The 13002-nt window shown below is 39.2% G+C and overlaps 2 protein-coding genes across 5 annotated transcripts in view; both read right to left on the bottom strand.

Moving 5' to 3' along the window:
• Positions 1 to 418: 418 nt before the first annotated feature.
• Positions 419 to 8798, bottom strand: gsdmeb (gasdermin Eb). Its single transcript, XM_077598417.1, has 10 exons — positions 8740 to 8798; positions 7244 to 7500; positions 5878 to 6070; positions 5508 to 5679; positions 3760 to 3880; positions 3476 to 3595; positions 2754 to 2881; positions 2516 to 2693; positions 2298 to 2371; positions 419 to 2217 (listed from the first exon to the last, which is right to left on the bottom strand). The coding sequence occupies exons 2-10, from the start codon at positions 7446 to 7448 to the stop codon at positions 1984 to 1986; spliced, it is 1425 nt and encodes a 474-aa protein (XP_077454543.1). The 5' UTR covers positions 7449 to 7500; positions 8740 to 8798; the 3' UTR covers positions 419 to 1983.
• Positions 8799 to 9476: 678 nt separating this feature from the next.
• The window catches only part of osbpl3b (oxysterol binding protein-like 3b), a 35050-nt gene continuing 31524 nt past the window's right edge, over positions 9477 to 13002 (bottom strand). For all 4 annotated transcript variants that reach the window (XM_077599336.1, XM_077599335.1, XM_077599338.1 and 1 more), the window contains 4 exons: positions 12684 to 12825; positions 11883 to 12009; positions 10583 to 10705; positions 9477 to 10453 (listed from right to left, as the gene is read on the bottom strand). In XM_077599336.1, the coding sequence (XP_077455462.1) occupies positions 10357 to 10453; positions 10583 to 10705; positions 11883 to 12009; positions 12684 to 12825 (489 nt within the window). In that variant the 3' untranslated portion in view covers positions 9477 to 10356. The remainder of the gene's footprint in view (positions 10454 to 10582; positions 10706 to 11882; positions 12010 to 12683; positions 12826 to 13002) is intronic.

Here is a 13002-nt window from a genome sequence, read left to right as displayed (position 1 = left end):
TTACTATACATGGTCTTTTTTAAACAAAAAAGCCTTACTATACATGGTCATTTTTTAAGAAAAAAGCCTTACTATACATGGTCTTTTTTGTAAATAAAAAGCCTTACTATACTATGTCGTTTTTAAAGACAAAAAAGCCTTACTATACTGTGTCGTTTTTAAAGAAAATAAGCCTTACTATACTATGTCGTCTTTAAAGAAAAAAGCCTATACTATGTTGTTTTTTTAAGAAAAAAGCCTTACAATACTGTCATTTTTTAAGAAAAAAAGCCTTACTATACTATGTCGTCTTTTAAGAAAAACGCTTTACTGTACATGGTCGTTTTTTTTTTTAAAATAAAAAAGCCTTACTATACATGGTCATTTTTTAATAAAAACCCTTAATATACATGGTCATTTTTAAAGAAAAAAGCCTGACTATATATACATAGTATTTATTTTTTAAACAAATAAAAGCTTTACTTTACATAGACCACTTTTTTTTAAAGAAAAAGCCTTACGATGTCCAGCCATTCAAGTCATTTTGCATGCCAGCTTTACGTTTGTACCAAATCTCGGGGTATTCTTTGCTCAGTTATGAAGCACGTCTAATAAGATGAATAAATATTTGACATTATCGTCGACAAGGAAAAAGAGTGTCGCCAAACTTTTGTCAAAACATATAGTACTGCGCGTGTGTAATTAACGCAGCTGCGTCGACAATAGGCGTAACCACGCCCATATTGACCTGTCATATTGAATGTGGAAAAGATTGTGGCTTGCTTACCGCGCTGCACGAGGTGGTTTGTCCTCCCAACTTGATGTCCATGTTTTGAAGATGACGCAGATTATTTGTGATTTTTGTGGTCTTGATGCTATAAAACAGGTGTCAGTACTAATTTTACCAAATATTGAGTAACATTTTTACATCAACTCACCTTTACACAAGTACACTAATTTTACCAAATATTGAGTAGAATTTTTACTTAGTATTTTACATCAACTCACCTTTATTCCAGGCCCTCTTAGTCCATTAAAAGTTTAACATGTGAAACACAAAGAATGTTTCATTGTCTCATCTCATTTTCTGAACCGCTTTATCCTCACTTGGGTCGCAGGGGGTGCTGGAGCCTATCCCAGCTGACTTCAGGCCAGAGGCGGGGGACAACCTGAATTGGTGGCCAGCCGATCACAGGGCACAAGGAGACCATTTTGAATTGAATCCTTTTATTGTCATTATACAAGTATAATGAGATTCAAAGCTTTCACCACATAGTGCACATATAACAGCAGACAACAATTCACACTCACAGTCATACCTAGGAGCAATTTAGAGTGTCCAATCAGCCTACTAGGCATGTCTTTGGAATGTGGGAGGAAACCGGAGCACCCGGAGAAAACCCACGGAGGCCTCGGGAGAACATGCAAACTCCACACATATGGACCGAGCTGGATTTGAACCCAGCTCCCCCAATGTGAGGTCAACACGCTAACCACTCACCCGCCGGGCCACCCAGGATATTATTGATGCTTTTTAAAAAACGTGTCGCAGCCTTTGCTCAGGCTGCCATTTTAGTGCTATTTTATAGCCCTAAAATAGTTATCGAGGGTTGGATTGATTCAGACGTAGCACGACTAGGTGTAAAATGGATGGCCCTCTACTGGTCCATAGTCTAGTGGAAAAGGGTTCAAACAAATCAAGATTTGACTGATAGAAATCCAGTAATCATTAGAAAAGATGAAATAAAAGAGCGCATTTACTCATGACACAGTTAAATATTAAAAGCACCATATTCTAACTTATAACTATGCCTTTTCTTGCTACTGTCACAATGAAATTTCCCGAATACGGGATGAATAAAGTTATCCAATCCAATCCAATATTACAATACATATAGGCCTTCATGTTTTTTTACGCAGCTTATTTGGTGCTTTGTTTTTTTTCCTGCCAAAACATTTGGATGATTGCTCTTCACGGTAAAAGTGCCTGTTTGTAGGGTTATATTAAACACCCTGGGCCAGTGAATGTAGACCTCTGAGAGCAATGAACATAATAAGCGGGCGGTTGCCTGGCTTTTGCAGCTGCTTTATCTGAATCGTCGCCGCGTCACCGTCTCGCTGCAGGTTCACGTCAGAAGAGGTGAACAGATGTTCCAAGTTCGCCAACACGTCCTCCGACAGCACCCCGACATTTGTGGCGCTCGCCGGTGACTCTCCGCTCTCACACAGGCAGTGTACCTACAACAGATGCCAATGAACAATGAAAAACGCAGATAAAAAACAAACTTTTTAATAGTTTGGGGACTCTCGCCACGAACCAGAAGCTGTGTGATTTTCAACACAGCGGGACTCCTGCAGGCTCTGAGCGCAGAAAGACTCTCATGAGTCAGTTCTGTGAGACAAATAAAAGGAGAAAAAACACATTTAGAAGAGATTCAAAATGCTCAGCGGTTGGGAAAAGTCAACAGATATTCAACCAAAGACTGGGTTTTGAGAAAGTGATCACTCTCAGATGAGGCAAAGAAGAAAACCTTACCATCCAAAGCACTAGTGATGAGGTGCAGTGCACTGAGGAGAGAAGCAGAGCACTCCGTTTCTGCCACTGACCCGCATTCCGACTCTTTTAACATTTCTAGAACGGGTTGGATGCTTTGTTTGTGCGCCTCCGAAACGTCGGCTATGTTTGCGCTCTTTTCCACAAGCATCCGGTTCAGCTAAGAGAGACGGACGATGATCATAACGTCAGGCAATCAAAACCATTTGAGTCTTCTCACCACACTCTGAAGAGCACCGAGGGCCGCTCGGTCTTCTGTGACGTCTGTCACGATTTTGAGAAGAGAAGCTTTGCTGGAGGCAGGAAGAGCTGACAAGAGCTGGAAATGATCACTTAGATCCTTCAATTCTGTCCAAGAGAAACATCGTCATTGTTTATGTGGCCACCGTATTTTGGATTGGATTACTTTATTCATCCCGTATTCGGGAAATTTCGTTGTCACAGTAGCAAGAGGGTGAGAATGCAGATATAAATAGATAGGTAATAAGTAAGTTGATAAATAAAATAAATACATGAATAAACACACGCACACACACAAACAAATATATATATATATATTTACGGACTATAAGTCGCTATTTTTTTCCCCCGTAGTTTGGCAGGGCTGGCGACTTATACATGTATTTTTTTCTCTCTCTGACCACTTTGACCCTGCTATGTTGTTTTTAAGGATGAAAAACTTCTCCATTTTACCATTGTTAGTTTAATAAGTGTGTGTCAGTCGGTTTCTCATCAAAGTAAAAATTGCCCTCCCAAAAATGCGACTTATACTCCAGTGCAGTTTCTCTCTACATTGTGTATTCTTTGACTGGTGTGACTTGTAGTACAAAATGTCATATATTGAGTTGATATTTTTGAAGGGCGCCTTCAAAAACATTGAGAAATGACGGACATATTGTGCAATTTGAAGGTTTGAAAAAGAAAAGCTGTGTGCAAAGTAACCTTGTGCAAGTCGACTGACGTCGTCTGGGTTATTCGAAACAGCTCCCGTGACACCCAGCAGCCCTTTTTGGGTGCGACTGTCCACTTCAAAGCCCCCCTTGTTGGACATCAAACATAGCTCTGTGGAAACACAGCCATTTCAAATCCTAATTCATTCAAATATCAGATCCACTTCTCTTTCAGTCCTATTCCAAAAGTCAAGCTCATATACAGTCAGATCACTGTGTATATGACGCACAGTGTAGGAAGAACAAAAACATGGAATTTTAATTCTGTCTTCTCACCATAGTGACCATCGTGCTTCACCTCGAGGTCAATGAGAGCATAAGCAATGGTGGTGTTAGTGGGAATCTCCATGGTAACGTTGCTGTCTTTGCTCAGGCTGCCATTATCTTTCAGAGAAACCTGCAAACACAAATGTGAAAACGTGATGAAACAACAAAGTAGGTCAAGTGGTGTAAATATATATAGCGCAACCTCAAAATGAACACAATTTGTTGTGGTGCTGGTGGAATTCCACAAAAATTGTTGTAGAATTTGACTTGTACAGTCATACCTGTACTTCGAATGCCTCTAGGTATGAAAATTTTATATGCAAATGAGAGACTCGAGATACAAAAAACATCAAAGTTACAAAATCCCCCAAAAAGGACTAAATGCATTTCCTTATCCATTAATTTATTTTGAAAATATTATGTCCATCATTTCTCAATGTTTTTGAAGGAGCCCTTCAAAAACATCAACTCAATATATGACATTTTGTACTTGTACTAAGTCACACCAGCGAAATAATTTATTTTGAAAATATAATACCTTCTACTGGGCTGTCATTCTATTTCATATAATGACAAAAAAGCAATCAATTCAATTCAATTGGCTCTCTCACAACAACTATCCATGTTTCAAGATTCTATCTTACATATCTGTCCACCTCGGCTAAATGCTCCCCCTATTAATGATTGCAATTCCCCTTATTAAGCGATTAAAACCGTACGAATGCAACGAGGCACATATTTTCACACACACTCAGGGCACATGTAAAAGTCTAAAATGTATGTAGTATGTACTACAAAGTGGATCGCTTTAGGCCAGGGGTAGGGAACCTATGGCTCGGGAGCCATATGTGGCTCTTTCCATGGGTGCATAGGGCTCTCCACTAACCTGTGAGGTAAAATATGGAAATCACTGGTGATAGAGTTGAGTCCCGAACGCACTAATAGGAGCGTCACTGTGGCGTTGACAGTACCTCTACCACCACTTTAATCATAATTTTGTTTTTTTATTACTCTTCTGCATGCATGATATCATTGATACTGATTTATTAGCAGCATAACAATGCTGTCAAGAGAATTTGGAGACTTTTTGTACTTCAAAAGTGGTGAAATGACCAAAAAATGAATCACACATTTTCATGTATTTTTACTTTTCAATTCTGAGAATGGCTCTCAAAAAATAACATTAGAAAATAGGAATTGTTTATGGCTCTCTCTGTCAAAAAGGTTCCCGACCCCTGCTTTAGGCCCTGGTAGAATGGGGTTTTGCCTCAATCTGGTGGACAAACACGAGTATTACATCTCCTAATATAACGGCCACAGAGGGAACTATTTCAGCGGCGCCAGGCACATTTTCACAGGGATTTTTGGCCATTATATTCATTTCAAGACATTAATAAATAATTGTCTTATTATTTTCTCTCATTTTTGTGTGTTTCTCACATCTTTCATACAAAATTTGGGCACTTTGACCAATTTTAAATGCTTTAGTTGGTAGTTGTGTGAGGACCGTGGAACGAATTTGAGAATTTAAAGTACACCCCTACTTACGAAATTTTCAAGTTCCGAAAAAAGTTCTACAACCAACTAATTTCGTAAGTAGAGTTATGACTGTATAACTTTTGGAGCTTTTAACTTTGCAGCCTGTTTCGACTTAAATGTTTCTGAAGAGGCACTTTTATCAATATTTCACAAGCCGTAACAGGTAAATAAAGAGAAACTACGGTCATAAAGGTGCGTGCGATGAGTTTTAGCTGGACCTTTGGACTTTTGGGCCCGCAGAAGCCGAGCGTCCCGCCGCACTGGTCCGCCTGCTGTACCTCCTCGGTGACGCTACAAGGTTGGCTGGTCACAATGCGTTCTTTGACCAGACCGAAAACCTGCCGCTTCTTCTGGGTCTGCTTGATCAGACTGTGGGACATGTCCAAAACACTGGGAGGGGGTTGGGGGTGGTCAAAAACACAATAGTACCATAACTTCGAAAATTCATTGCCGGAGCCTTTCTCGGTCAATTGCAAAGCACAATGAATATTCCCTATTTTTTTCCTGTTTAAAACAGTTTGGATGACTTTTGAAAGCAGACATGATAGCATTTTTTGGACCGAAAGGACATTTAAGAAGGAAGGAAACCTGTTTTTAGTGTCTCGCAGTAGCTGGCGCACATCCACTTCATCTTTCTTCAAACTGCCGAATGATAACTCCAGTTTGGATGAGTCTTTGCCCGCTGCGTTCATGTTTGAGTGGATAAACGTAGCATCCATTGACCCTTGAATGCTGTCACCATATATCCCATTGTATTTGATGAAGTCCGTCTCTGATAAAACTAAAGACACATAAGCAACATTACTTAAGTAGGTTAAAAGAATACGTTAAATGAATAAAAAATAAATCGGATACACACAAGTCACAAGTGAAAAGAGTTCCCAGTTGTTTTTTTAAATAGTTGTTTTTTAAAGTTGTTTCTTTATGCTAGTCCCGGATTTTTTTTTTAATCATTCAGGCCACGAAGGCTACCGGTCCTGATGATCAGCTACAGACTAGTGAGAGTGATTCTGCAAATTTTCTACAGAAGGTCCCAACCATGTGTGGGCTTCCTATGTGGTTCCAGTTTTTCTAGGTCTACATTGTCTTTTTCTGTGTCTGTCTTGCTACTGCTAGAAACTGAATTTCCCGAATATGGGATGAATAAAGGTTAATCTAATGTAATGTAGTAATGTAATGCAGTAATGCAGGAATGTAGTAATCTAATGTAGTAATCTAATGTAGTAATGTAATGCAGCAATGTAGTAATCTAATGTAGTAATGTAATGCAGTAATGCAGTAATCTAATGTAGTAATGTAATACAGTAATGCAGTAATCTAATGTAGTAATGTAATACAGTAATGCAGTAATGTAGTAATCTAATGTAGTAATGTAATGTAATGAAATGCAATGTAATGTATAATGTAATCTAATGTAATGTAATGTAATTCAATGTAATGTAATCTAATGTAATGTAATAAAAGGTCTCACATTATTTGGTGAAAATAAAGCATGCGTAAAGAATTGGAACATATGTTATCACCACTTTGGTTAAACTCATTCTGTGTTATGCCTCTTGAAATGCCAAGTATGACTTTTATTACATTGCCACAATTATTTTTGCAACTTTTCCTAGTATTCATTTTTGGGGGAAATGGTGAAGAGAAAATGTAGCAACTTTTTTTTGGTTTTGGAAACATTGAGATGGATGTTGGTGTGTGAAATAGTCCGATAAAAAAGTAAGACTTTTGTCATGTTGTCACAATTAATAGTGCCTTATCCACCTCCTATTTTTTTTGTAAAAGTGCAATCTACAAGTGCAGCAACTTTTTGTGGTATTGGAAAAGAATTCACAGCTGACGAATGGAACCGATAAAATGAAAACGGAGGTTGTCTATAGAGGTCAAAGTTTTGGATACCAATATTCAAGGCATAATATGAAATTTTTACACAACTACAGAGTGCTTTGTTCACCTGGAGTGATTGGTATGTCTCCTGTCAGGATGTCATTGAGGGTGAAGTCAGTCGGAACATGTTTGGGCTTCTGCCAGAACCAGAAGCCTTTTTGGCTCACCACCACGGTGAGCAGAGCGATGGAGTCGTTGAGGCTTCTCACTGGGATCAACAAGCCGCCCCGGTCCACCTCGTCCACAAAGTTCCTGGTGGCTGTTGCAAACATCTCCCCGTCCAAAGGAGGTCAGCGAGGCAAATGATCCACCGTCCAGACACGCCTTCACAGTGAAAGGAACTTAACTCAGGGTTTACTAGTGGCGGCGATAAGACATCAAATCAATTGATGGTCAATGATCATGTTTCAATGACTTTGACTGCGATCTAGTAATCCATTTTTTACTTACTTGACCAACTTATTTATTGATTATTTATTCATTATTCATTGTTATTATACTTGTATAATGACAATAAAAGCATTCAAATCAATGTATACAATCCCTGCCAGTCCTCCTTAAGTGAATTGTAAGACTTTGAAGACAACTTAAAACTGAAATTAATGACAATTTGGGGGCTAATTTCACAACCAAACCCACGAAAATATGCCAGAAAGTTCAAGACACAATTTCATGGAATGCAGTGCCATTTCAAATTTAAGTAATATAAAAGTGAAAATCAAAGCCTTGTAAGATCCTTTATAAGGATTAGTACATGTATTTTTTTTCCACATTCACTGCCATTGACGGTGAAAGACATCAAATGATCGTGTTTCAGTGCCATTGATGGCCAAAGACAGCCGATCATTTTTGACTGGGAATCAAAATGGATTGGACGGCTCTCGCCGTCAATGATAGCCAGTGAGTTAAATGAGTACCCTAGTACAGCGGGGGGGCCAACCTTTTTCTCACCGCGGACCGGTAAAGCTGTCTATTTTCTCGAGGAGAATGGAGAGGGCGACTACTTGTGACAAAATTGTGTGGCGGTGGGATCGGTGCACGAACGACGTCCACAACGGCAAAACAACAACAGAAAACAAGTCCTAAGAATAATAGTAATTATTCATTCTCATTATAATAAGTTTTATCATTTCAGGTAGGAGGGCGGGATTGTAAATGTTAATAGTTATTACTCTGACGGACCGGCACCAGGTGGCTCGCGGACCAGTACCGGTCCAGGGACCAGTGGTTGGGGACCACAGCCCTAAAAGTGTTGATTTTTTAAAAAGGTGAAAATAGGTTTTATCATTTTCTCTTATCTAGTTTCACGGTTTGTTAGTGCTAATACGCCAAAGTTAATGAGTAATCAATATAAAATCAGTGCATTCGAGTCGACCTGGTTCGTCTATCAGTCAATTACAGTTAGTTGCCCCACGTCCTATAATAAACATTTTTTTTTAAAGATATCTGCACGCGAACAAAGGCAAATAAGATATTTTTCAGCCGTTCACGAGAACATTGCGTAGCAGCGAGCAGCAAAAAGAACGACTATTTACCCAAAAATCGTGATAAAAAATGACTTACTTTAAGCAAACGAGACGCCAACAAACATTTTCAACACCGAACAAAAGGTTTCCTGTCACAATAAGACACACCCCGGAAGCACCAGAAAAACAGCACGTTTTGAAAAGTAAAGTAAATATGAAAAAATTATATTAATAATTCCATACAGATAATTTGAATCAAATCAAATAAACACACACACACAATGTTGTGATTATGCGACCAGGAGCATTATGTCCGATTGGCACTTTAATTATTCATTAAATGGTTGATGGTTCTTAGATTTCGACATTCAAGAAAAATGATTTTTTTTTTAAATTTAAACTATATAGTCATTACAATTTTCAAGTGTTATGGCGAGATTTTCCCCTTTTTAAAAGACGTCTCGGGGCCATGAAAAGTTATTGTATTAAGTGTGTTTACAACGGAAGTCCCGCCCTCCCACATCAGTGCACAATCGTGTTCGTGGATACTGTTAATTAAATACATTTGTCAATGTGCTGCTATGTTGAGAAAGCAGTTCTCCTGCCGAAGCGCTATATTTTTTAACATGGTCATTGCGAACAATAACGTGCAATTTGTTTGCCATTATCGTTTCTGATTGAAATGCAACATTGTACAAGAACATTGTACAGTTTTGATTCCAGTACAAAATGTGTCCGTCTTTAAAAAAATGCCTATTTAATAGAGGGCTTTTAAACGTCCTGTACTTTTTGCAACACAAAATGGACCCCCATATAATAAAACTCCACAAGAGGGAAGCATCGCAGCATTTATTTGCCACCTCACCTTAGACTGCGCATTGAATTTGATGGGCAAATGAATCAGTAGTGATGTTTTGTTACTGGCCAGCTCTTCTCAATTACATCATTCACAAATTCCACTTGAATAATTCGTACTCTTGATATAAATTACTAACCCTTAAAGGGCTAGGGACTATTTGATGTTATAATAATGAATAGCTGAAATTATACATTAATAAAATGTAGGATAAAAACAAACATGATAAATAAAAAATGACTAAAACATTGGAGTATTTTTTCCTTAATTAAAATACTACCATTGAACTCATTGCCCGTCGTTGACAATGACAATCCAATTAACGGCAATAGCCATCCAATCCATTTTTCAAAAAAGGATTGGACGTCTATGTAGTCAATGTCAACCACCTCTTGGTTAATAACAATGAATTTCAGTACAAATCTGTTTCATCTTCAGAGCACCATACAGACAAAAGTTTTAAAAACATGTACCAAAAAAAGCATGAAATAAAAGTATCACCAATAAGGCATCAGGCGTGTGCAGAGTAAATATTGGATGTTAATGTTCATCAATGGCATAACAAGGCTACTGTATCTCTGAGGTAGAGATTGTCTATAAATGACAGGATGATGTGCCACTCAATCATTTTGATGAGGTACCAGTTCATCAGCATCTTGTCATGAGGTGAAACGCATCATCCTTTTCACATTACTCCAAATTAGACTCACTGTATATTGATCAACATTCTCGGGGTGCATAACATATTTACACAACGTAGATAAGCACTTGTTGTTAAGGCAATAACATTGAAGAAGGTTGGCGCTAAATGAGGATGTTTCCACTGGAATTCTTCCTGCAAATGTGTTTCACTTCATGTCACCACAAGGTCGGGAAATCTAAACGGGCAAAGCCAGGATTGCTCCTCAACTCCCAGTAAGTGCCGTTGCTCACCCACGTGTCGTCCTTTGACTTTCTAAGCGTGAATGAAGACAAAAAAACAGATATAATGCACTGTGAGAGGATAAGGAGCTATTCCAGATTGCAAAATGGTCTCGTTCCAATTGGTATCCATCTATACGGGAAAATACTACAGAAAGACTACCTGAAAAATTTGGGTTGATGTGTGGCGTTGCTCTCCTCAAGAACTCGCCTTCTTTCTCTTTGCAGCTGTTCAATCTTTTGCTTCTGCTCTTCAGCAGCCTCGAGCTTTCCCTCCTCCAGCAATCTGCATACCACGCAGAACCGACATCATTTACATGCAAATGAGGAATAAACACCTGTTTAAATGTGAAAGTTGCCATGCGTGACTGTTAAACAAGAGTAGATGCCTCAATTGGCATTGTCTTACAAAATGGAGGTCGTTTCGATGCACAATGTTCAGTCAACAAAGTTGAGATATCTTTGCGCAGCACTGCAATTCCAATACAAAATGTTGAGTGATTTTTTTTCTTTGTTAATTATTGGATTTTTTTATTTACTTTAGTTGTGACAATAAGGTCACCTGGTGGTTAACATGTAGAGCTCACAATTCTGGGGTTAGGAGTTGAAATCTTAGATGCTTGTGTATTCTTCCACCAATTAGGGGGAAACAATGTCTTTATTGAAGATTTTAATTTACTATAGCTGTGAATGTAAATGTAGAGCGTCGTCATTGTGCGTATAAGATAGACGTACTATGGCTTTTTGCAAAAAAATATGATGGTTGGCCTTGGGCTATTGAACAATAGCTTGTGGGAAACCAATACATATACAGTTGTGTTATTATGAATAGTTGTTAATAAAAAAAATGTCGCTGTATAAGCTTTTCAAGATCACACAATGTTTAATCACAATTACGATGTCACTTGGCAAAGGACTTTCTGTTTTGACTTCTCGTATCATCTCTCATCTCATTTTCTGAACCGCTTTATTCTCACTGGGGACACGGGGGGTGCTGGAGAGTATCCCAGCTGACTGCGGGCCAGAGGCGGGGGAGACACAGGATTGGTGGCCAGCCAATCGCAGGGCACAAGAAGACTAACAACCATTCACGCTCACACTCATACCTCGAGGCAATTTAGTGTCCAATCCGCCTACTATGCATGTTTTTGGAATGTGGGAAGAAATCGCAGTACCCGGAGGAAACCCACACAGCCCCGGGGAGAACATGCAAACTCCACACAGGTAGACCGACCTGGATTTGAACCCAGGTCTCCCACTGTGAGGCCGACGCGTTAACCACTCATCCGACGGGCCGCCCCTGCATTGACTTGTCTATTTTAAAAACAGCAAACGTGGGTTTAAATTAACTTCGGATCAATTCTAAAACGTGACAGAGGCAGCTACTCTTCTACTCTTTCCTATTGAGGAGTCTGTCACATGAGATTGTCTACTGAAGGGATTTTTCTTTGTGTGTGTCCCACCTTTGGTCCACACGTAATCTGGTGTCAGTTGGAGGCAGGAGTGGTTTAAGGGAAGTGTCCAGCTCGTTCAACTCAATGGCAAACTTGGTGAAGCCGAAGTACTGCTCGTGGTCTAGTGGCATGGCATCTGCATATAGAAGCATAAAATGTGTAACTATACATGATATGATACTATGCCATACCTGTCAACCTCGGCCAATTGCGCCCCTTATACATGATTGCGATTCCCCTTAGTAAGCGATAAAAACCCGTACAAATGCAACGCAACACATTTTTAGTTATATCTGGTGCACTTAAGTCTAAAATTTTCTACAAAGAGGACAGGGTGCCCAATCAGTATGCACTAAATTCAAGATTCTGTGGATGTCGCTGTAAGACGATGACAGCTTGATTGTCTGGGTACATTGTTTGCTGACGCACTATATTTATATAGTGAAAAACGTGATATATCATGCTCAAAGCACGACAACATTAGCAATCAACGATGGCGTTTTTGTCTGCTACCAGTGACCGAGACGATCCGGAATAGAGCCGAAATGGCTAAAACGAGATCAGATTTACAAAAAACTTACTTAAAAAAATCCTGGTCAAAAGTTGTTATACGGCGTGCACAATTTGAAATAAAAAAAACATATCAAATCCGGGAAAAACTTATAAGTTGACAGGTATGCTATGCTATAATATATATGATGCTATGCTATGCTATACTGCATTGCGCAATACTATGACATATCCTACCCTACTATAGAGAAGTTAATGTTCTCATATTGTGCAATTCCTCAAGAAACGAAACGGTCCTACTTGCTCTCCAGATGCATGTTGCCGATGGCGGGTCCCCGCAGTAAACTGCTTCGTGCCACTTCCCAAAAAGCCTCTGGAGCACATTCCCCTTCTGATCCATGACGGTCCCTTCCACCTCGTTCACACTGGAGTTCCATTTGGACTGTCACAAGGAAGAACATTCATCAAAATGAAAGGTAATTCTTTCCAATAATAGATCACACTCTATCATCCAGGACCTCATGGTAATGTCTTCTTTGGCTCTTCACCATGTCTTGTAATGCATGTCCGGTATATTTAATGCGAGGTGGTTCGGAATAAATCTGTTTTTTTCCTGGAC

Source organism: Stigmatopora argus, chromosome 4 (assembly GCF_051989625.1).
Source record: "Stigmatopora argus isolate UIUO_Sarg chromosome 4, RoL_Sarg_1.0, whole genome shotgun sequence".
NCBI lineage: Eukaryota > Metazoa > Chordata > Actinopteri > Syngnathiformes > Syngnathidae > Stigmatopora > Stigmatopora argus.
Note: the sequence above shows the minus strand (reverse complement) of the source record. Positions and strands in the feature narration are given on the sequence as shown.

Coding starts and splice junctions, on each gene's coding strand:
- gsdmeb (XM_077598417.1), bottom strand. CDS start 7,448: ATGTTTGCAACAGCCACCAGGAACTTTGTGGACGAGGTGGACCGGGGC. Junction 6,071..7,243: donor AGACATACCAATCACTCCAG/GTGAACAAAGCA, acceptor ATGTGTCTTTAG/TTTTATCAGAGACGGACTTC. Junction 2,694..2,753: donor TCGGTGCTCTTCAGAGTGTG/GTGAGAAGACTC, acceptor CGTCTCTCTTAG/CTGAACCGGATGCTTGTGGA.